The following is a 25,636-nucleotide window of genomic DNA, read 5'->3' as shown; positions in this document are numbered from 1 at the left end:
CCGAAGGACACCTAAAAGATAAGAGTCATCAAAATGACAAAGAAAGATGGCAAAGACATAAGCTATGACAAAAACTTGAGGGCTTCCCAAAGGATGCTATTGACCAGAGTGTGAGTGTAACACAACAGGAGGTGCCCTGCTGCACAAACCCTACCAAAGGATGGAGAGACAATCTGCTGGCACATCACCTCCACTTTAAACAACATTTTGTTTCCTAAGTCAGCCATGAATGAAGTTGGCTTAAATGTGGGTAGGAACAATTAGATCGTTCACTGACTGCCACATTTCTAAACCAATCCAATGTCTCTTGAAGGCGGGGCTAAAAGAAGGGGTCGCAATTTAAATAGCAAAGAGCAATGGTGCTCTAGTCCAGTGGTTCTCAAAGTGTGGGGGGGCTCCCCTAGGGGGGCACAAAGTAACAAAAAAAGGGGCACGAAATGTGAAAAAACGAAAACAATAATCAAAAAAATGGGGCGCGATTAAAGCTGTTATGAAAACTCGGGTCACAAATACTTAAAGGTTGAGAAACACTGCTCTAGTCAATGCCATCCGAGCCTGTGGTTATGATAGGCAAACAGTCGATGGATGAAGAGTCTCCTATTAAACATATAAGTGTGTGTCTTGTGTGTCGAGAGCACACTCTATGTGTTAAGAGCAAATACAACATACTGCAGAAAGAAAACCATTCAGTTAGACCGGAATAAGTTCTGGAAGTGGAAGATATGAATAAACTAGTGGTGAAAGTGAATGATACATTGCTACTGATTATATGTGGTTCTCGGTCATTTACAGTTATGACAATACAGTCAGAAGAAACGTGAGGTTTAATAAAATTGGCAATGATAACAAGAACTCAAGAAAGTGCATTCAAGCTACACAGTTCTGCTGTTACATCCACCTGTAAGAACGAGAAAAGAACTTGTGTTACATGAGGCATTTGTGCTATTGATAATGAAGAACAGCAGGAGATGCAGATTTCGGTACTCAATGCACTCGAAACAGTAAATTTGCCCAATGACAACGATGCTGATCCAGCAGGACACACCTCTAATAGAACAGAATCAAATAGTATTCCCAAGATTCATGTTTTGAAGCATTCCTGTTAGTGTTACCTTAAATAAATTCAGAACAATTTGCTAGTCAGCGAGATGTTGAATGGCTTGTGATTTCAGTTGTACCCTAACATATACTGTACAGTGCATAGACTGGAGCAAATTAGGTGCAGATTCTTAGAAGGAAACTTTGTGAGTGTATCCTTTTCAATGACAGATTATCCCACCATTCACACCCTGTTTTTAGGAAGTTGTCTCCAGATGTGTATTTTGTGACGACACTCACATCTGGCCCCATCAGTCTGAGTCTGCCGCAATTTAGCACACATTCAGGATGTTGTGTCCTCCACAAGTGTTTTTAATGTTTGTGCAACACATTCTTTTCAGTCCATCTGCTGCTCTCTATGGTAACAAACACAGACGTGAAGTCATGATATGCAGGGGCTCACATTTGCCAGATTAGGTCAGGATCTATGCCCCTCTCTAGATCACATTGGTAATTGAGCATCATTCAGTACTTCAGGTCGGGGAACCAGGAGTACCATTGTGGCTTTCATTCCAAATATTTTACTGGTCAGTGGGCCACTTATATCTCATTGATCAAATTGTTTAGCTGGCCTTTTTTTAATTATGCATTCTGAAAAAGCTGTACTGCGGTGGGCTGGCGCCCTGCCCAGGGTTTGTTTCCTGCCTTGCGCCCTGTGTTGGCTGGGATTGGCTCCAGCAGACCCCCATGACCATGTAGTTAGGATATAGTGGGTTGGATAATGGATGGATGGATGAAAAAGTTGGAGAATGATATTTACATTTAGAAGAAATTCAGAAATGTATTTTCTGTGTCATTGTTTTAAACGCTTAACTTTAATTTACCAATTTTATTTTAATCCTCCCAATTTCTGTGGAGTTTGCTCCTTAAATTGTTTCAAAAATACTGATACTTTTGGATTAGCGGTGTAGAGGGAGGTAAAATGTAACACTGAATGTTAAAGCAGAGCCACTATTTCCACGTTATATTCATTTGTGTGCTAACCAACTTTAATAAAAGCATAAGTGTCTGTGTGTTCATCTGGTTGCTATGTCTCTTTTATTCCAGTAGATGGTGCATCACAAATATTTTTTGCAATAAAATGCATTGCCTTTGTCATTCCAACAGATGGCACATCACAAACATTATAGCACTGTTCTTACGAATCCCATACCTAATGGCATATAATGGAGACATATCATTGCATTTGTAATTCCAACAGGTGGCACATCATAAACATTAACACTGCTTTTACCAATCCCATCCCAAATAGCAAAAACAGAGACATGTGAATTTCATGGTGCACTGCAGACATTAATGATGAAGTCTACATTGATTGCTTAGATTTCAGCCTGTCTTAGATGGGAAGCACATCTAGTCTACTGTTTAATAAAACACTAAGGTCTGTGTGTGAATGTGTGCCCGTTCCCTCAGAGCAATCTGATTAGTCAGTTTGACTTTGGTAACCGAATGAAAAGAGGGAGTGGGAGCGTTAGGAGGAGTAAAAGCATAAGCAGCATGCTAAGAGAGCTGACTTCAAGGACAGGAAATATAAAAGCAGACAGGAGGTGAGAAAGACTCCTCGAAAATAATGACAGAGTTTGAAGTGCAGGATTTACGGGAACACAGTCGAGAGAGGGAGCGATGGAGAAGAGAGGTTCACACAAACGCTGATACTGAGAAAATGTGCAGAAGGAACTTGGAGGGCAAGAGACAGCAAATATTTTGAGGTGATTTCATTACCTGTCTTCAGCAGGTAGCATAGCTAGTAATAAAAAGCTTAACTAAGTGGCCCTTAAGTTCAAGTTATGGACCACGTTAACCGAAGGTGTTCATCTCAGTCCCAATCTTCTGCTTTAAATTTAACTCCTGCCTTTATTAAACAAGCTGTTATTTCCCAATTTTGCATATCACTAATTTAAACTCCACAGGAAAAGGTGAGGCGGCATGGTGGTGTAGTGGTAGCGCTGCTGCCTCACAGTTAGGAGACCCGGGTTCGCTTTCCCGGACCTCCCTACGTGGAGTTTGCATGTTCTCTTTGTGTTTGCGTGGGTTTCCTCCGGGTGCTCTGGTTTCCTCCCACAGTCCAAAGACATACAGGTTAGGTGGATTGGAGGTTCTAAATAGGCCCTGGTGTGTGCTTGGTGTGTGTATCCTGCGGTGGGTTGGCACTCGGCCCAGGATTGGTTCCTGCCTTGTGCCCTGTGTTGGCTGGGATTGGCTCCAGCAGACCCCCGTGACCCTGTAGTTAGTATATAGTGGGTTGGATAATGGAAAAGGTGAATTAAAAAGAATATGGTACAAAAAAGTTAGCATTTAAAGTACATGCAAGGGTAACAAAAAAAAATGAGATGAATTAAGATTAATGAAACAATTCAAGTGTTTAGAACTTAAACTGGGCCATTTCTTTGTCAGATTAGTTGGAATGACAGCCACAGTGGGACCACAGAACTGAACTTGGGAACCCCATCTCATATTATTAGGAGGTTCATTGCGACAAACTCTGATGCCTAATTCATTTTTTACCCCATTCTTATTAGGGTCCACCTTATCCTGTAAACTGAAATTAAATACTTTCAGGGGGAGATTGTTAATAAATCTCATATTAATAATCATAAAATCGTAAAACTCTCCAGTCATCTCATTTGTGTATACATCTCATTGCGGCTTGAAACACAGATTCAGCTGTACGATGTGAACTTCCGTCGTCTTCCATGGTTTCCCAACACATCTTTGCTTATTAACAACTCCCTCAGATGCTTGCTGTCTGCATGAAGAGAACTCTCGAGTACCACACGCTAGCAAACATATTCACTAGTGCATCAGAAAGTTGAAATTTGAACTCTTTGTTCACCATGATGTTCCAATGATTCATTTAACCATGAACAAAACCATAACATAGCCCACCTTGACATCCATATTGTTCTGTAGTCAGACTAACGCATACCCAGTTTTCATCATAGCAGCTTTAGCACAGATACCCTGCTCTCCATTAGTAAATCCTAACTCAGAAATGCTCCCTCTTTTGATCAGAGTCTCTCATCTAACCTGCATGATTACATTTACCATCAGGGCAGAGCCTGTCCCAGCCTTTTTAGGTAGAGTCTAGGATGCTGGCCTAAGTGCCAACAGATTGCAGGCCTTTGTCACACTCACTCATACTGTGCCAGACTGGCAAAACTACCAAACCCTACATTGACAGTAACTAAGCCATGATTCAAATGCAGTCTTCTGCAACTATAGGAAGGTAAAGGTTGCCACTAGTCCATGGTGCCACTCACCATCATTATCTTTGTTTGATAATTAAAGTACATTCACTTGACTATGACAAACAACACTTTGCCCACATCTTTTTGCACAGCTCATCAGATGAGGAGATCTCCAGCTCTTTGTGCTCCACCACAGCTCAGTAACATTGTGGGACCACATTGTTGCTCTCTAGACCACAGTTCCATGAGATTACTGTTTTGGGTTTTTGGGTCTAAGCTCTTTGCTCACTCATGTACTTCAGACTGATAAGATTAATTGCTTTTAATATATCCTTCCATAAAAGTCAATCAGCCATTTTGACTGCACTTTGAAGTCATCTTGCAGTCATTTCGTAAACCACTGGGCATCCATAGGCTATAAAGATTTCAATGACATAAACCTTTGCACCCACACTAAGAAATAAAAAAAGGTTTTGTTGTCAGAAGAATATTTATTTGATAACAGTATCTTTTGTCTAACTCACTTAAAAATGGCCTATGTTGGCACCCGAGGGCCTAGATTGCCAAATTCCAAGAGTCTGTATTTGCACGCTGTCATTAGGGAATGTTGATTCCATGAGGCTCAGGCCAAATTAATGTTTTCTCAAAGTGACACAAAACAATTTAATTTTAGTCTTTATGAATTTTGGCAAACACTTAAGACGTTGTGAATTTCTTCAGTGTGATGATAACAAGGGCGATTAGGACAGAAGCTCCCAATATCACTGCAAGCACAATGGCGGCAATGGCACCAGGTCCAAGTGAACCTACAGAGAGAAACAGATGAATGAGTATCACAGTAGTGGAGTCCAGTGAGAAAATAACCACAGGTCATATTATCTTGGTGTCTTTACTTTTAGAGGTTATGTGTTCATCACATATTTGGAATGCATAGTTGAATAAACTCAGATCAGACAAGTGTTAAAAAAATGACAAGAGAAAAAATAGTAATTAAGCAAGAACTTTGATGAAACAGATTGTGTTTCCTCTCATTTTACATAAAGGCAGATAATTTCAAGCATGGCCACAGTTCAGATAACTGGCATATATATAAATCTGGAAAGTTCGGGAAGATGTACAGCTTCACCTTGAGTCTTACCATCCTCTCGGTCCACAGGCTGAGAATAAGTGATGTCCTCGTACTCATACTCAGTGGTAATGGGGTATTCTGTCAAACCATGTGAAGCGCCCTTGGTGGTAACATCAAGGGATCCTGCACCTGATTCAGTTTCAATATTGACATTTTCAGGTGTAGGGATTGGGTCTGCTGGAGCCGCTAGAAAAACAAGCAAAATTACTTAGTAAGCAAAAAGAAAATGACTTGAAAAGAGTCAAGATGTTTCCTACTATATATGTTTTGATGTCTGCTTCTACAGTGTCCCCCACTTAATTGTAATCACTAGTACTAATATAGGATGACTCGGCTCCTTGGTATATTAAATGACCACCAACACTAACATGAGTGATAACTAACACTGATGAATAAGATCGACTAATTCAAGACTAATCCCAAAATGATCTCCTGAGAACAATTGTTTGTCCCTTATGTAGTTGGAGTAGTCCACAGTTTTTGGTGACCAGGTGTGCCATACATAGGAGGGGTGTTAGGATGATTCCAAAGGCCTCTGACGGACGGTGACCTTCAAAAATATTGGAACCTAATTTGATCAGTTTCTATTAGTCAGTTATTGAAATTACATTAAACGAATAATTTGCAATTTAGAAAATAATGTTTTTGCAATAAGTAACAATCTAAGGTGTTTCTACATTGCATTTCTCCTCTCTTACAGAGCGGTAATTGACACGCTCTCTAGCCAACGTTAGATATGTTGTTATTTTGCATAAATTGAAATGTTGAAGGGAAATTCTGAGTTCCAGAAAAGAAAGATAAGAAAAGCTTGAATAAGCTGTGTAGATATTATTATAATATTAAGTAATCCATGAGGAATGTGTTACAGTATATGGCAGTAAATTAAAAAACACTGATCTTAATGGTAGACAGCTTTTAAACGTTTGTTAACTTATAAATTCCTGGTAAATTTTTAAATTCAGTTTATAGAATTTAAGTTGCTTTGAAAACATCTGCAAAGTACAATTTATGATGAGGGCTAAGTATGTGCAGATCATTACAATATAACCTTTAGTGTATTCAGTTATTACATTTGTGAAACATGAAGACAGGCATCATCTTATTCAATGGAGTCACAGCGCCTCCATTTATATATTTAAAAAATAATCTTCTGGCCTTAAGGAACAAAAATCCACTTTGCTGGGGAAAAATAAAGATGCCATTTAGCCTGTTTAAGCAATCCTGGGTGATTTTGTCTGGGCTTCAAATGTGATTTACAAAGTAGTAATACACATACGCACACAAAAAGCAAAGTGCACAGCAAAGTGCAATGACAGCACAAGCGGCTTGTTAGGATTTGAACTCCTTCTTGTGACTGAGTCCATGGCTCACTATCCTGACAAGCTCTTATGACAACAACAAAAATAATTCATTTCTTGTAAGCCCAAAATCACACAAGGAATGACTCAATGGGTTTTAACAGGCCTTCTTTTTTGACAGCACTCCTCTAAGGAGACATTTTTAGTGCTCACTCATCAGTCAGTTCTATATAGAAGACAACAGTTGGCTATGGAGATGCTTTTCTTTTATAGAGCGCACTTGCAAGGAATTTTCCTGACTATTATATTTGTTATATTTAAATAACAATTCCCTGAGTATCACTATTATGTTTTCCTGCTGGATTTTATTTTTGATGTTTCTTGCATTACCCTAATATTAATATATAAAAAGCAAGTAAAACAATTAACATCTAGAACTGTTAACCTTAATTTGAATATATTATTAGCCCATGTAAGCACAGGACTTGCCTGGATCTAAACCAACCAGCATGGTTGGCTCAGCATAGGTGAAGATATCAAAAGCTTTGAATGGGTTCAAAGGTGTGGTGTACAGGGTTGGTTTGGTCAGGGTGGGGGGGCCAATATGATATCTTATCATTTGGCTCAAAATCTTTAGTTGTCCTTCTCTCTGTGTGAGAGGGTTGGCCACTGATTTTTGTATTGTGGATTGGCATTCAGCTGAAAGAATGATGAAGCTCCCTGACTTTATGGAAATAGCACACTCTGTCCTCTCACATCTAAGATACCTGCATGTTGTTGAAAAGAATTAGTAAGTTTGGGTGTGTATGAGTGTCCCCTGCAATGACTTGCTATTGAATTATCGGAGAGCATTGCCAGAAAGGATTAATAGTAATCCTATCTTCAGAGCTAATGAACAACCAAAAAGGCTAGAAGATCACACTTCTTTATTCTGTAGTTTATCCTTTTTTATATTGATCATTATTGGTGTAGTCCTACTGATGCACGTCTGGGCTTTCATTCATTTGTTATTCAGAGCTTCACATCACTGACTTCTAACAGTTGGGAAAACTCACGCCATTGGTCCAAGAGATTATGATATGCTAACGCCAACCTGAGAGAGTAACCACGGAGCACACTGCCTTTTCTTCTATGTTGGTTTTGCATGCACTGTCACAGCATGTACTCCTAGCCTCTCTCTCTCTCTCTCACACACTCGATTTTGTCCGAATACCCAAACTATTTTGAAGTGACGTTTGCACTGATTTATGTTTTTTTAATCTCACATCTTTATCGTAAGAGCATCCCTTATCTATGATGGAACAGTCAATCAAAAGAAAATATGAAGCTGGTTTTAAATTAAATGTAATTGAAGTAGTGAAAGAAATTGGTAACTGCGCTGATGCAACAAAATTTGATGTGTCTGAGAAACTGATGTGAGATTGGAGGACATTGTATACATATACAGTGATCCCTTGCTATATCACGCTTCGATTTTCGCGGCTTCACTCTATCGCCAGTTTTTCTCATACACGCTTACGTCACTATGCATGCGCTTTCTGAGAACTTTTATCTAAGCCCGACGATGGCTCCTAAACGTGTTGCTTTTTCTAAGCCTTCTGACAATAAAACTAAGCGCTGAAGGAAGATGCTTACTATCCAGGAGAAGGTGAAACTCTTGGATATGATTAAAGATGGCAATACCCTACAAAAGCCTCCTCACGCATATGAAAAGACAGCGCCAGCAACTGCCTATCAAGATGTTCTTCAGCCACTCACCCACTGCCTACTCCTAGTACTCCTTCAGCAGAAGAAGACAATGACGAACCTGATGAAGATACTGCACCACCTGAAGACTCTCCTACTGAGGTTGTGCCTTCATAGATTAGTGGTTTTGTGTAAGAACTGTGTGTGTGTGTAATTAAAGTACAGTACAATAATCTACTATATAAAAGCAGTCGGGATTGTCCTTCCGTCCCGTGAGTGCAAAGCGTAGCGGTATTCCACTTATCACAGACTTACTATTTGCGGTAGGAAGCGATGCGATGTGAGCAGAGTTCTGGTGCTGTCATTGTTCCCTTGCTTTTGTGTGTGATGCGCTGGAAAAATAGACAAATTTATGTCTCTGGAAATAATTAATGTTGATGGAGTACAAATGCCTCACCACGTAGTAAATATCAGGGGAGATGGTGCTTGCTTATTCTCATCTATAGCTTATTTAGTGCATGAAACTCCATCTTTAGCGGTACAGATTCGGGCTGACATTGTATGACTTTGGACAGGCACTCGAGGGGATAAAAAAAAACGTAGGTTTTCGGGAGATGTTATGAATGGGCACTTTGATGCTCTCATTCTCTACACTTACATGCCTGATGTACACATGGAGCGCATACAAATTGAGGATAAAAGTCAGTAAACCTTAAAAGGCAGGTGAGCCTAGTAATAATATGATATTTGTAATATCTAATATGTCTTATTTACTCTTTTTTTGTCTAATATATTGGGTAATAAGAGTGTAATGGTGACTAAAGGGTGTTATTTCATGTGTAGAAGGCTCTAATAATGTTAAAAAACGAATTTAGAAGGTCGTAAACAGGTTTTCTATACTCTAACTGCGAAAATATTCGATTTATAAATAAAGAATCCTACTTCGCGAAAATTCATTTATCACGGTAGAGTCTGGAACGGATTAACCGTGATAAACGAGGGTTCACTGTATACACACACACACACATTATATATATACTAGCAAAATACCCGCGCTATACAGCGGTGAAGTATTAAAAAAGTATTACAAATTTTTTTAAGAAGAAAATTAAACCTTTTTAAACTGAGGGAAAATATACCAATAATTATTTGTTAAGGATCTCTTTGTATACCTCATTGTCAGTTCGGCCCTTCGGTTGTAATATGACCAAGCTGTGCACTGAGCTTACTCTTGAGCATGCAACGTACAGTTGGCCATGTGAACAGTAATCTTGTCTCAGATCTCGCAGCTTGGATTGCTGCTGTCATAATCGGTTTTAGTTTCATGGTTTGTTTTAATTACGACAGTATTTGTAGGACTTGTTGTGTTGAAGTGACATTCGGCATCTGTCAAGCGTTGTAAGTATGCAACCGGTTTCATCGATAAAATCACATCCAGCTTTTGAGAGTTTAAACATTCATAAACATCGAAGTGTCCACTACTCAAATCGTCACCTGTGAATCTAAGATGTTTAAGAGGCATTGGCGGTTGTCGAAAGGTGTAAAATATTTGGCCATTTTGGTACACTTCAAAGTGACAACCGAACAATTCAGCGGCAGCCATCAACTCACATGCAGAACCATAGGTGAAGGGCATAACCAGATCACTTTTATAGTGCTCCTGTTTAGTATAATTATCTCCTGTACTGTCATCATTCCACACCTTGAACCTGTCCCAGTCATTCAATACATAAGACACAATGTTCCTCCGGATATCAAGAGTGAGCCTGATATGGCCGTGCAATATGTAACAAAGAGAATGGAAAAGGTAGGTGCCATCTCTGGGCATGGAAACCACTCGGTAAGTGACAGTTCTTTGATCGATAGTGATCACCTCGATAGACATGTTAATGGGGTACGGTTGGAATGATAAAGGAAATGGGTACCTGAACAATGTAAAGTAAGTCTAAAATACCTACAATAAACAATAAAACAGCTGAGAAGCTGTGGATTAAATAAAAAGGCTGTAGTTATCAGCAGGGAGACGTGAATCCCATGGCGAAGCAAGGAAGGGAATGTAGAGACTAGAGCAACGGACAGCCTTATATAGGCAGGCAGCCAACAACGTGGGAGGCGTGGAGATGGGGTACCCAACTCCACCTTACACGGTGACCGAGCTGTAGGCTATGGATGTATATATGTATGTAAGTAGGACTCAGTTAGCGTTGGTAACCCGCATACCAAATTTCTTGAAGATGGGCTGACAGTGGCATCATACCACCGAAATAAGTACCAAATTTCAGCCTTCTAACTACACGGGAAGTTGGAGAATTAGTGACATTGGAAACTTCAATATGGTGGCCGACAGTGGCATCATACCACTGAAATAAGTACGTACATCGGTTTCAGTTAGCGCAGAGCAGCCGACTACCAAATTTCGTGAAGATGGGGCCATAAATAAGAAAGTCCAACATGGCGGACGTTGTCGACCGTTACGTGTAGAATTTCGAAATGAAACCTGCTTAACTTTTGTAAGTAAGCTGTGAGGAATAAGCATTTCAGCCTTCTACCTACACGGGAAGTTGGAGAATTAGTGATGAGTCAGTGAGTGAGTCAGTCAGTCAGTGAGGGTTTTGCCTTTTATTAGTATACTAGCAAAATACCCGCGCTTCGCAGCGGAGAAGTAGTGTGTTAAAAAGTAATGAAAAAGAAAAGGAAACATTTTAATAATAACGTAACATGATTGACAATGTAATTGTGTTGTCATTGTCATGAGTGTTGCTGGCATATATATATATATATATATATATATATATATATTAGGGGTGGGACTCGATTAAAAAAAATAATCTAATTAATTAGAGGCTGTGTAATAATTAATCTTGATTAATCGTATGTAATCGTACATGAAAATTTGCCCCAAATCGCAAATGTTTTTTTTTAATTTAAAAGGGTTTAAGTGGGCGACAGAATCAAATAATAGACATGGACATGAATATTGTAAACTCAAGCTCTTTTAATTTCTGAAAAAAAAAATGCTTTTAAACTGCATTTCAATTCAAAGCAGAAACAAAAATATCATCCCTGGTTAAAATTGGGCAGACTTAAAAATAAAGTGGTATTTTAAGTACTTTAAGTACATTTTCAGAATGGTATTGTCTTTAAATAATAATAACAAAAATTTCAACATAAAGTGCAGTTTTTCTTCTTAAAAAAATAAGGCAAAAACATAAAAGGTAATTTGACCAACTTAATCTTTAAACTCTGAGTAACCTTAGCTAAAATTATTTTGTACATTAGGCTTAAACAGTGTGATCATTGAACATTTTGTAATTAGATGTAATTAGAATTACTAACGGTCACGGAAGTCCAATGAGCCCCAGTAAGAGCCACAAAGTCCGCTTTCTGTAATGCATCTAATTTTGCTTGCTTTTCAGTGTGCACAAAACCATGCTTTTATCAAGGCTTCCGTCGGGTAGTCTTTTGAAATGAAACTTTCCTCCTATCAGTCGTAGGAACGTGCTAGCTCTGATGTGTGCATCGATGTACCAGGAAATCATGCATTGACAAAAGTTCCCCTTTGCTTGGAATTGAAAGTGTGATTAAATGCGTTATTTTTTTTTTAACGCGTTATGGAGTACATGCATCGAAGCTTCTCAGCTGAGCTTGTGCTAAGAAAAGGAAACATTTTAAAAATAATGTAACATGATTGTGAATGTAATAGTTTTGCGACCGTTATGAGTGTTGCTGTCATCAAGGATTTGATTATAATTTCTTTCAATCAGGTTCGTATTTGGACAGTTTGCACAAAACCACGCTTTTATCAAGGCTTGCGTCGGGTAGTCTTTTGAAATTCAATTTGCCTCCGATCAGTCTAGGGAACGCGCTTTGTATCTATTATTCATAAAGCTTCAACTGGTAATCTGTGTTTCTGCGTTAACTGCATATTTTTTCATATGTCTCAAACCAAGGCGATGCGAGGGTAAAATGAATTGGGAAGCGCGCATACATACTCAGTGCACCCCCTCTCGGGAATTGAACCTCGGACGTCAGTGCTAGAGGCGAAGTCTCTACAATTGCACCACGGCGTGTGGCTTGTCTATTAGAGCGTATGTAGATCGGGGTTTATATATATATATATATATATATATTCGCAGCGGAGAAGTAGTGTGTTAAAGAAGTTATGAAAAAGAAAAGGAAACATTTTAAAAATAACGTAACATGACTGTCAATATACAGTATTTGTTTTGTGAGTGTTACTGAGTGTTGCTGTCATCAAGGATTTGATTATCATTATTTCTTTCAATCAGGTTCGTATTTGTAGGATGTGTTGTGTTCAAGTTACATTCCGTGTTTGTCAATCGTTGTAAAGATAACAGGTTTCATTCATCGATTTGTTTCTTACTGCATCAATAAACAGCTCGTCTTCCTCTTTATCTGAGACGTGACACACTGCATGCACGGGTTTTTTTTTTTTACACTGTCTTCTTTTTCGCAGGACATTGACTTTTTCCACAGTGTGCTTTGTTTCCGCAGTAGCTGCACTTATGAATATGCTTGTATGTATCACACGCTTCATATTTTTTGCTGACTTTTCAATTGTGTAATGCAGTTTTTGTTCAGCGCTCTTTAGAACTGTTGCTTTTTGTCTGCGAACTGCATTATTTCACGTGAGCCGCTTGGTGTTCTTGCATCGAAGGTTTCCAGCTGTGCTGGTGCCATGTCGTGTTATGTCCACGGCTGTATGTAATGCAGTTTCGCTGAGTTTGTGCCAAGCACCACCCTGACCATCTCATCTTCCTCTGCATAAGCACAGTCCTTCACCCGTGAATATTTAGCGGCAGTGTTTCTATTGGATTGCCACTGACAGACGGCCTTATATGGCAGGCACTAAATTACGTGGGAGGCGGAGTTACGAACAGAAGTCTATTATAGTATATAGACGAAAAAATAGGTTCCAGTTATGACCATTAGGCGTAGAATTTCAAAATTAAACCTGCCCAACTTTTGTAAGTAAACTGTAAGGAATGAGCCTGACAAATTTCAGCCTTCTACCTACACGGGAACTTGGAGAATTAGTGATGAGCAAGTCAGTGAGGGCTTTGCCTTTTATTAGAGTATATATATATATATATATATATACACATATACACATATACACACACACACGTAAGTCAACTGGACAAAAATTTGTCACCACCCGTTTAAGAGTTAATACATAATTTAGACACCAGCAGAAGGCACCCTATTATGAATACCGCCCTAGAAATAGCGTGTTGTGTGCTACAGGGTTCATAGAGTGATGGGAAGTAATGATGTGCCACATTTGTTAGGTTGACTCCATGAAAATTGGGTCATATGAGAGACTTGAATGTTTGCCAAAAAGGGCATAGTGTGCAGGAGGTTGCCAACTTGGCAGGTCAATGTGTACTGTCCAGCAGTAGCGTTTATCACAGTCAACCACTAATCGTCGCCAGAACTGCAGCTTCTGCTCACAGATAGGGACTGTCACTGTAAATCACTCAGTTGGACAGTAAACAATTCCTACAGGTGTCCCTACTTTCATTGATTACTTACAAACTGTCTGCTTGTCTAAAATAGGTTTTGGAACAAATTGTGTTGCCTTCATTTCCAGAGTGAGCACAGAATGCCTACCCCAGTCTTCCAAGGCCACAATGGTTGAATGCACATGGCTGGATGTGTGTGTGGTTGGTATACCGAGTATTCTGAAGCATTTTTGCATCTCAACATGCCCCATGGAAAATCTGTGGGATTATTTGGAGCAACAAGTGAAATGCCAGTTACCAATCTGGATTATATATATATATAATATGTATGGAAATTGATGTCGCCTACATCTGCAAACTGGTGGTGTCTATGTCAGACAGAACTGCAGCTGTTCTTCAGTCTCATGGAGGAGCTACACCCTATTAGGTAAGATTTAGTCAGGTGTAACTAATTTTCATTATTCAATGTGTGCACAGCATATTTCACATTAAAGTTCAATTGAGTTTGTGACGTTGTCATTATCATGTTTGCCTGTTCTCAGTATTGCTGTACTGTTATGAAAGTACACTCAAGTGGGATCCAGGAGCCCCTTCTTCACACAAAGAGTGATGGGAATTGGAAATGAACTACCAAGTAGTGCAGGTAAAACACAGATCCAACTGACCCTTATTAAACATGTAGAAATGATTTTAGGTTAACTTTGTTATTAGTTTAATGTTGATAAACAGAGTGATCAGACCTTGTTTACTAAATTTCTTGAGTTCTTAAAGGTTTTGGGCCCCATCACTGTTCTCTTTGAAAATAAAGTGCTTCCTATACAAAATGACACAATATGGATATGTAACAACAATTGCCTTTGACAATAAAGGCAGACTTTGGAAGTCATCACTGTTGCTTTGCATGTGTACCTGTCTGAAATGTAATCTTTCAATAATTGCCTTTAAAGATGCGACCGGCAGTCAGTTTTACTGCAGTTGGACAGTCTTCTGGTCTGCTCTAATGGCCCATTGTGTTGGATAACAGTAAAATAGCAAAGACCTCCATTAAATCAGGTTTGGTCTGAAGCAGCTGCCATAGTGGCTGTTGTGTTTTTCCAAGGGCTTGAACTGAACCAACACCTTTCATGCCCATTTCAGCACAAAAAGACAGACAGACAGCAGCAGATTTCTATTGTTTCCACCAGGCTGCGGACACTTGCCAGCTTTGCACATGGCCACCCAGCAGGTCACTTTTATAGGAGGAGGAAGGCACAGAGCCTTCAATTCAGTGCCAGTCGAAGCCACTCCTCCGAGACATAAAACAACCCAAACTTGGACCACCTCTGGTGTCCTCTTCTCACCCAGTTTTGTGGTGTCTGCACACTCGGCCTGCGTGAAGGGGGTCTTTGTGTAGGCGCGTCTCTAGGCATATCTATTTTTCACATCACTGGTCTACATTCCACGCCGCCAGTGTATGGGCTTTTTCACAGGAGCACGACAGCTTTCAAATTCTGCTGCTGGCCACTTGCTTTGTGTCCAGCTGTTCTGGCTCGCCAGTGGAGGCATACTAAAAATGTAATTAAATATAAATAACAGCTTATTGAAAAATTGGCTAGCATTATGTAAATATATTCAGCCAAAATAGATTTTTGTGCCAGGAAATTTGTAATTAAAAAAAACACTTCTATTGAGGTGGTCTGCACAAAAGAAAGCTGGCTTTGGTTTTTATACTGCATCAGTTGGTGAGCAGCAGACCCCAAAAACCTCTGTGGAGACACAGGGCAATGCTGTGCTATAAAATATTCGACAGAAAGAGTATGTAAAATATGCACGATTAGGATAGCTGAACTAGTCTTTGTGTTTTAAATATGAACTAGCTGTGTTGGCCGTCAAAGACGGTCTGAAATCAAAATTTTCAACGTAGGCCTCAGTGTTAAAGTTTGCCATGCAATGTCTTTTGGAATGCATGTAGTAATAAAATACTTTACATTACTATAAATGCTTGTGGTGCACCATCTGTTGAAATGACAAATGAAATGCATGTCTCTATTATATACAATTTTTGCAAGGAATTTATAAAAGCAGTGTTAATGTCTGTGATGTACCATATGTTGGATTGAAAAAAAGCAATGGATTTTATTACTACAAATGCTTGTCTCTGTCTTTCCAACAGATGGTGCTTCACAAAGCAACCAGAAAAACACACGGACACTTATCCTTTTATTAAAGTGGATAGAGAGTCTGAAATAGAGTAAGTCGCCCTAATTCCAGGTGTACATCAGAAATGTACTCATTTACTTCATAAGGTACATAATAATGTGTTAAATATTTCAAATATTAAAATGTGAGCTTCAGAATAAATCTTTGAAGTCTAAATGTTCCTTCCATCCATTATCCAACCCACTATATTCTAACCACAGGATCACGGGGGGTCTGCTGGAGCCAATCCCAGCCAACACAGGGCGCAAGGCAGGAAACAAACCCTGGGCAGGGCACCAGCCCACCGCAGAAAGTCGAAATATTCAAAATTTTAATAGAAAGTTGTCATTTTTCACCCAGTGATAGAGGACTTTAGAGGGCTAGATCTGTAATAAAAAACATTATATTCGTAATCACAGACGTTGAAACAGTGTAAGACGCTATTGAAATTTGTCATTTTTAAACTTCTGGGAGGGGCTCTGGGAAGGTAAGGACCTCCAGTCAAGAATCAAGTTCCAAAATTATTATCATATTCATGATCAGCAATCTAAAAATGGCATAAAACGACATTCTACATGTCTATATTACCAATCCCCATTTTTTTGGGGGGGGGTTGGTTGAAATGGCATTCACAACTGCAGGTCCTTCTGATCATTTTTGATGAAGACACCTATTGGTTTACTCTTTATCATCCATTCTTTATGCAACCAGCTATATCCAAACTACAGGGTCATGGGGGTCTGCTGGAGCCAATCCCAGCCAACACAGGGCTCTAGGCAGGAAACAAACCCTGGGCAGGACCTGGGCAGACTCTTTATCATAAGGAGGTAATTTCCTGCACAAAATTCAAGAATAGCCTAAAAAAAAGGATTTGTTTTAGATACGCAGGGTCAACGTTAGTGGAGAACCCCAAAAGGCTAGACATTTTGCATAACTTAACATCAAGACGAGGTGAACAGTACATCATGTGTGGAGGATACCTTATACCGATAAGTTAGGAAGCACAGAACAAAAAAAAACTAAAGAATTATTTTATAAACACAACACATTCATCAGCATTTGCTACTTGAAAGTGAGCTGTAAGAACTTAAAGCAAATATAAAATATTTGATTACTGAAACCAACACATTGAAAAATGCCCTTGAAAAATATACTTTTTTTCAAAAATACAGTTTCACAAGTACAAGGGGATTCAAATTTTTGCAGTTATTAAAAATAAAAAGGGCATATAAGAAGCATTTAAAATATCAGTAATTACTGTGTAACTTGTAATTTAAAAGAGCAACAGAAGAAAGTGTCTAACATCGAGCCTAACCTGCACATTCAGCAGTCCTGGTCAGAGTTTAATCCTGTGCTTCTCCTCATGTACTCTCAGCATTATGAGCGTCCATCCCTTGAGTTACAGAAAGCAAAGGATCCTGCAGCAGCTCGCTAACCCCATCAGTCGCTATCAACCCACATGCGACTGTTGGGACTGTGAAACACTCCATCGACTCCAGCAGCAGCTGTCAGGACGTGATTCTCAGCTACCTCACAAGGCCAAGCAACTCCAAAAAAGGTGACTGGGGTGCATTTTTGTGACCCTCCAAAGACACCAGACACCTCCATCAATGACAATTGGGGTTTGGCTTAGGGAAACTCAAAAGGCCATTTCACTTTAAAAGATGGGTGTTTCACTCTCTGGAATCAGAGGAGCCTGGACTCAGATGATGGCAGCCAGGCCAAGTGAATACATCAGTGGTGATCAGGATAGGACTATTACGAATCCAATGAGAATAGATGAATGTTTTGGAGGTCATATGGACAGGACCCACAGGAGCCTGAATTGATGACTTGACTCCACTGATGGCCATGGTGACGTATCTTTTGGGAACCACATCAATGGGGATTGGGCAGTTAAGTTTTGGGACTCTGTAGACCTCAATGATGATCAAGGTGTAAGGTAATCTCACCCAGGGATAAAAATCTATAGGATTCAGAATGGGCTTCTCCCATCAAATGACCTTTTGGAGGTACAACACTAGCAGCTTGATGCCAGTCTTACCAACAGCAAATTCACATTCAGTGAGGGTGACATGTTGATCATGGAACACCGTGGTTGGCCAAGTCCAGAGTCAAACCCAAGGCTGGTCATTCCTAAGTGGATTAATGTCCGAGATATATATGTTTACCAAAACAAGGAGACAAAATGAAGAAACATGGAGATAGCACGTCTCAAAAGAGGACATCCATTTCTGCTTCAGTTCCAAGTAATTATTTATGAAGACTATACATCAAATAATACCATGTTATTTAAGAATGTCCAACAGCTTGAGTATCCACATACGATTCCAAATTAGACAGCAGTGACTTAACTAAAATTTGATTGGCTCTAGTGCAAAAAAAATTAATTGGATCCCCGTCATGTGAAATAAAATGAAATCCAATTAAAAAATGACCAGCATCAAGCATATACACTATGTGAAAAGGCAGCAGTCAAAAGTAAGCTTCATGGAGTTGTGGGGATGAGAACAAAATTAACCTTTTCATTCTAATGTGAAGTAGATAAGAAAGTGAATAATAAATGAAGTTATTAAAACAACAGCTATGGAGTTGCAGTGGACTCCCCAGCTGTTTAAGTCACAGTTAGGAAGACATTCCTCCTTTACCTAAAACACAACGCTAAATCAAACTGTAGTCTTATTTTAATGGGAGCTCCACTGGGAGCAGAGGCTTCTCTTATAAGGTGGCCCGAATAAAAAGTGCAGGGTGACATGACCCTTGAAGTAAGGTTAGCCTAATGTCCACTTTACATAAAGAGTGATGGTTACTGACTGGAAACCAAGAGGCTGCTGGTTGGGGTCTGGGGGTAATTGCATCCTATTCCTCCAGTGAATCAAGAGCTGTCCTTGGTGGGAAGAATACACCCATAGTTGGTGAACTAGTGGAGAAGTCAAGAATGAATGTTTGGTGATGCTGAGCATTCTGGGGAAAAAAGCAAAGGTGTAGGGACTACTGCGGAACTAGTGCTCAACATCTGCTCTCTTAAAAAGCTTAGTTCATGAAGGTTTGTCTCTCTCTGACATGTGTTGACTGGTACAAGGGAAATTTGGACCCATCACTCACTTTCCTTTCTGATCCATTAGCCCATCTGGGTGAAGCATAAAAAACACAGTGAAGGACATGTCAGGGTGGAGACAACCTATGGGCTGGCATGTTCTTGAGTTGGTTTGGTATCCTATAATACACTAAAGTAAGATGTACCAGTTGTGAGCCTTATAATTCAATGTCAACACCCTGCTGGCTTTGGATTTTGCTTTGATTTGCCCAGTCAAGTCGTTTATGTCCCCAGCCGTCCTTCAAGCCATGCCAAGGTTCCTACGGTGACCCCCAGTCTTGGGAGTATAACAACTCAGTCCCCCAGGCTTGACCCAGCTACTCTATGGCCTCTGTTCACTCCTCACAGGCTAACCGAGGCGCAGCCTCATGAAGCCACAGGCCCTGCCAGCCGCCCACTCAAAGGCGCTTTTCTCCACAGCCACAAATGCGCTCTTGTGCTGCACAGGCCAGCCCAGGCCCAAATGTTAAACAAACTTGTTTTCAAGAGCTGTGGAAACATTCTGTTTTTAGAGAAGTTACTTTGAAAATGTTTTGAGTTGAGCGGACGTGTTTGTGGATACAAAAGGGACTTGTTTACTCCAAGGAAGGCTCAAAAATACGTTTTAGATGCTCAAAACTGCTCTTCACAGAATGGAGGCATTGCTTCATTGGTTGCTTCTTCTCTCAGATCCTGCTCCATCTGTATTTGCTATTTTTTCATTAGGCAGTTTAAAATAAGAACAAAGATCAACATCAGATACATAAAACTTGCTGATCTTCTGATGCAGGTCTACTAGTTAGTTTTTCACAGCCTTAAAAATATGTTTTAGAAATAAGGAAAAATCAAATGAAAGGAAGGTTGTGTCTAGAAGGACTAAACACAGAGATATAAATGTGTCAGCTAACAGAAGTGTATATACACATGGAGGGTGGGGTGAGTATTACCGACTAACAGATCCACCATCCTTGGCTTGAATTGTGCACCTGCTTGCTGCCTTGTAATAGTTAAACATATGTGGTGTGCTAATATAGGAATACAGGATTATTGGATGAGATGCAGTTTTCAGTGAATAAAATATTTAAACAAGAATATAGAGCTCCTAAGGAAACAGAATCTTAACGCAGCTGAGCTGGACATGTGCTTTTGGGCAGCAGTATGGATGATGTTGATAAGGAGCAGTTTGAGGGACTTGTGCAACCAGCAGACTTGGCTTCATGCTCATAAAGTTATTGAAGAGTTATATTGGTTGGACTAAGAAGGGTTAGGCAATTTTGCTGTGAAATCTAAGTTGAGGATGGACAAATGCTCTGCTCAGTGCAGCTCAGGCCTGGATTTCAGGCTACGCGGCATGCTGGTTCATGGTGGAGGCCACACTAACAAGGCCTCTCAAGTGTATAAACGGACAAATCAGAGCCCACAGTTAAGACTGCCACTTACATGACCGCTTCCTTAGACATACTTAGTGTGAATGGTGCACCTGCCAGCTGTTTGTGTGGAGTTTGCACGTTCTCCCCAGGTGTCCTGACCACGTCTCTGAGTATCTCAAAAATTGAGAGATATGAGTGTCATCTTGATTTGCATGTTTAAACTGGCCGAGCGTGTGTGTGCCCTGTAAATGAGTGCTCATGGCAGGGTATAGACTCAGTGCTGCTGAGAAAACCTCTGGATACCCTGCATTGGATTAAGTGGGTGTGACAAATTCATGCATACTCATTTAAGAATACAAACAAACATATTGTAAACACATCTACTCACATAAATACATGTGGTGTAAACATATATGAACACTTAAGCATATACAGTATAGACATACAAACATGCATATACATTTGAGATGACACAGCGGTACAATGGTGACGTCTGCTGGTTCAAGGACCAGCCTAAACATTGTCTGGGTGGTGTCTATATAGTCTACCTGGACTTTTATTACACTTACTTAGTTTTTCTCCAACATCTAAAGATTGGAAGGTTAGGATATAATGAGTCTAGTGAATGTGTGCAGGTGTGAGAGGATGGGGGTATTTTATGCGATATCCTGGTTCATAATCCAGATTAATCTTAATCCATACATACAATTTAGATTTATGCAAATGTACATATACAAGATATACTATATAAATGTATATGTGACATAATATGTAATACAGTGTGTGTATATATAAACTGCTCAAAAAAATTAAAGGAACACTTTGAAAACACATCCGATCTCAATGGGAAAAAGAAATCCTCCTGGATATCTATACTGATATAGACTGGGTAATGTGTTAGGAACGAAAGGATGCCACATCGTTTGATGGAAATGAAAATGATCAACCTACAGAGCCCTGAATTCAAAGACGCCCCAAAAATCAGAGTGAAAAAATTATGTGGCAGGCTAGTCCATTTTGCCAAAATTTAATTGCAGCAACTCAAAATTGTACGCAGCACTTTGTATGGCCCCTGTGTTCTTGTATACATGCCTGACAACATCGGTGCATGCTTCTAATGAGATGACAGATGGTGTTGTGGGGGATCTCCTCCCAGATCTGGACCAGGGCATCACTGAGCTCCTGGACAGTCTGAGGTGCAACCTGGTGGCATTGGATGGACCAAAACATAATGTCCCAGAGGTGTTCTATTGGATTTAGGTCAGGAAAGTGTGGTGGCCAGTCAATGGTATCAATTCCTTCATCATCCAGGAACTGCCTGCATACTCTCACCACATGAGGCCAGGAATTGTCGTGCACCAGGAGCCACTGTACCAGCATAGGGTCTGACAATGGGTCCAAGGATTTCATCCTGATACCTAATGGCAGCCAAGGTGCCTTTGTCAAGCCTGTAGCGGTCTGTGTGACCCTCCATGAATATGCCTCCCCAGACAATCATTAACCCACCACCAAACTGCTCATGCTGAATGATGTTACAGGCAGCATAATGTTCTCCATGGCTTCTCCAGACCCTTTCACTTCTGTCATGTGCTAAGGTTGAACCTGCTCTCATCTGTAAAAAGCACAGGGCACCAGTGGTGCATCTGCCAATTCTGGTATTCTATGGCGAATGCCAATCAAGCTGCATGATGTTGGGCAGTGAGCTCAGGGCCCATTAGAGGACATGGGGCCCTTGGGTCACCCTCATGAAGTCTTTCTGGTTGTTTGGTCAGAGACATTCACACCAGTGGCCTGCTGGAGGTCATTTTGTAGGGCTCTGGCAGTGCTCATCCTGTTCCTCCTGCCCAAAGGAGCAGATACTGGTCCTGCTGTTGGGTTATGGACCTTCTATGGCCCTCTCCAGCTCTCCTAGAGTAACTGCTTGTCTCCTAGAATCTCCTCCATGCCCTTGAGACTGTGCAGGGAGACACAGCAAACCTTCTGGCAATGACACGTATTGATGTGCCATCCTGGAGAAGTTGGACTACCTGTGCAACCTCTGTAGGGTCCAGGTATCGCCTCATGCTACCAGTAGTGACACTGACTGTAGCCAAATGCAAAACTAGTGAAGAAACAGTCAGAAAAGATGAGGAGGGAAAAATGTCAGTGGCTTCCACCTGTTAAACCATTCCTGTTTTGGGGTCATCTCATTGTTGCCCCTCTAGTGCACCTGTTGTTAATTTCATTAACACCACAGCAGCTGAAACTGATTAACAACCCCCTCTGCTACTTAACTGACCAGATTAATATCCCAGAAGTCTCATTGACTTTATGCTATACTCTGATTAAAAAGTGTTCCTTTAATTCTTTTGAGCAGTATATATATATATATATATATATATATATATATATATATATATATATATATATATATATATATATACATATATACACACACACACACACACACAGTATATGTATATTTATATATATTAATTATAACACAGCTACTGTATATAAAAACACAAACAGTATATAAGGAACCTATATACAGTACACCCACTAGTATATACATATTTGTGTGTGTGTGTGTAATAGGTCTGTTCATAGTTTGATTATTTGGGTGGTCATCTATAATGTAACACTTATGGATGGCTGGCCAGCTGGCAAACATCTACCATGTCCTCTCAGCTGCAAGAAGCAGATGGCAGGTACTATATAACATACACATATATTATTTTATATATATGCACACACATTATATATATATATATATATATATATATATATATATACACACACACACACGATATACATAATAACTGCATAATATATATACACATACACTGTATATATAGTATACACAAATAATATATACATATACAAAGATGCACACATACACATCATTTTAAATATCATACATATTATAAAATAGTAGAAATATAGATAAAATACATCCCTCTATATCAATATATACACACACACACACACACACACATATATACAGTATATAGCATCACACACACATCTATGTCATATATACCACTGCTATACTGCACTTTACAAAATGGACCATCTTTTAATTCTTCATTACGTTTAAATATTAGCCGTATGAACATTTTATAATGGCCACTGACACAAATGGACTGTGAATGTTGCATTATATAGTGCCTTTCATATAAAGCAGCATACAAATCAAGTATTTTGGCCTCATCTTCAAAGTAAGCACCTTCACACAATCAGCAAATCGGTCAAGCATCTTTCCCATTAAAAAACGATACAATGCACTGCAGGTAGGCACAGAGTCAGCACAAAGAATATGCAATGAAAAACAGACCGAACTGACTGGCTACATGCGGAAGAGACAGCGGAGCGTCGCACAAAAGGCATTCTCAAGTTTTGGACCCTCTGGAAGCCCTCATTCTTAGCCCAGGCTCTCCAGGTTAGCTGCTGTGTAAAACAAGCACCATGAGTGCAGGGGCTGGCAGCCACAATTCAGCCTCCCAAACTCTCTTCTGACCCTCTTAAAGAGTCTTCCATTCTTTATTTTTATTTAGTTCTTCAGAATTGAACACTGCAGAGCAGCATATGTAGTCAGAGCTTACCTGTTTGCACAGTCGCCATCCATAGAAAGAGCAAAGCATAGACAAGGGAGAGCTTCTGGCTGCTTCTTACTGCCATCCTGCCACAGGAATGTCTGTCCTGGAACCTTGAAGCTCTCATAGCAAGGGTTAAAAATGGGCTGCCCCAAGAGGAGAAGCACAAAGCTGACTTTGTCAGAACCTGGGGCTGCTTGCTCAGTCAGCCCACCTACCCCTCCCACCAGCCAGAGAAGATATCAACTTCTCACCATCCTGGGATGCAACACATTGAGGTGAGGAGGAAAAGGGAGGGGGAAAAAAAACAAAAAATGAGAAGCCATTCAGGCATCAAAAGACCTGACAAATGCATCAAACAGGACCCCAGAAAAGTCAACAGCACAGCAGCGGACACCTCTGATTCATCGCAGTGTCCCAAACCCCAAACTATTTATAACACAGAAAAGAAAGAGCCTTCCTCTCAGCAACACACCACTGTCTCTCAGCTCAGTCCTGGGGGTTGTCTCGGGACACTGGCAGCCAGAATAGAACCCCCCTTCTCTAACCTGTGGGTCTGGGTACAGGAAATCACAATGCTCACAATTAAACTGCAGTCATATTCATGCTTTGGAAACTTTTCCTTGTTTATTAGGAATATTATTTAGAAAGCCTAAATAATAAAAATGAGCTCTCTAATTGAGCCTGTTGCTCCAACTTTGTGATGTTTCTCAGCAACATTCTAAAATGCTATTTAGTTTAACAGGCTGTTAAAGAGGCAAAGGCCTTACTTGACATAACTTCAGCAGGGCTGCAGTAGTCTTGTTCTTTGTGTTAATTGTTTTTTTACATTGTGTGGTAGAAATACTTTCAATATTTAAACTTTGCTTCTGTATTAATATAGGAATATAGGATTATTAGGTGAGATGCAGTCTTTAAGTGAAGAAAATATTTCAACAAGAATATTGAGTTTCTAAGGAAACAGGAGCTTAATGCAGCCTGGCTGGACATGTGCTTTTAGGCAACAGTATGGATGATGTTGATAAGGAGCAGTTTGTGGGAGTTACACAACCAGCAAACTAGCTTTATGCTCATAAATAATTAGCGCATACTTTTGAACAAGATTATGCAATTATGTTTTTAGGATTAAGAAGGGCATGTTCTGATATTTTGCAATGACCTTGAGGTCAAACTGTGGTGAGGTAGAAGTTCTGTTTAGTGGACTTCAGGCCCTGACGACATGTTGCTTCATGGTGGAGGCCACACTAACAAGACCTCTCAAGTGTATAAGAGGACAATTCAGTGTGCACAATGCTGTTAATCTTGCTATTTACACCAGTGTCCCTATCACAGATAACATAAGACTGATTCCTGCAAACCACACAAGGCAGTCTGCTTAAGATGAAGCTCCCTCTCTATTGCCATTATCTTGTGTCAAATGCTTTCTTTCTTGGATTCAGTGTTTAATATGTCATGTCTGGTTTCTCTGCAAGAACATATCTATACAGTATATATAAAATTCTTTTGGATTTGGTCTCATCCGATGCGAGAGATGGACGTCTGAAGTGGAGCT

General features: G+C 40.0%; 1 protein-coding gene across 2 annotated transcripts; it reads right to left on the bottom strand.

Moving 5' to 3' along the window:
- Positions 1-4,768: 4,768 nt before the first annotated feature.
- Positions 4,769-24,201, bottom strand: snorc (secondary ossification center associated regulator of chondrocyte maturation). Of its 2 annotated transcripts, none has more exons than XM_039741489.1 (3): positions 24,094-24,201; positions 5,413-5,601; positions 4,769-5,092 (listed from the first exon to the last, which is right to left on the bottom strand). In XM_039741489.1, the coding sequence occupies exons 1-3, from the start codon at positions 24,167-24,169 to the stop codon at positions 4,983-4,985; spliced, it is 375 nt and encodes a 124-aa protein (XP_039597423.1). In that variant the 5' UTR covers positions 24,170-24,201; the 3' UTR covers positions 4,769-4,982. The 2 variants fall into 2 exon arrangements, with proteins under 2 accessions (XP_039597423.1, XP_039597429.1); XM_039741495.1 differs by having other exon boundaries at positions 5,425-5,601.
- Positions 24,202-25,636: the final 1,435 nt, after the last annotated feature.

The sequence above is a fragment of the Polypterus senegalus genome, chromosome 1, assembly GCF_016835505.1.
Source record: "Polypterus senegalus isolate Bchr_013 chromosome 1, ASM1683550v1, whole genome shotgun sequence".
Taxonomy (NCBI): Eukaryota; Metazoa; Chordata; class Cladistia; order Polypteriformes; family Polypteridae; genus Polypterus; species Polypterus senegalus.
The sequence above is the reverse complement of the archived record's forward strand: the minus strand, read 5'-3'. Positions and strand labels throughout refer to the sequence as shown.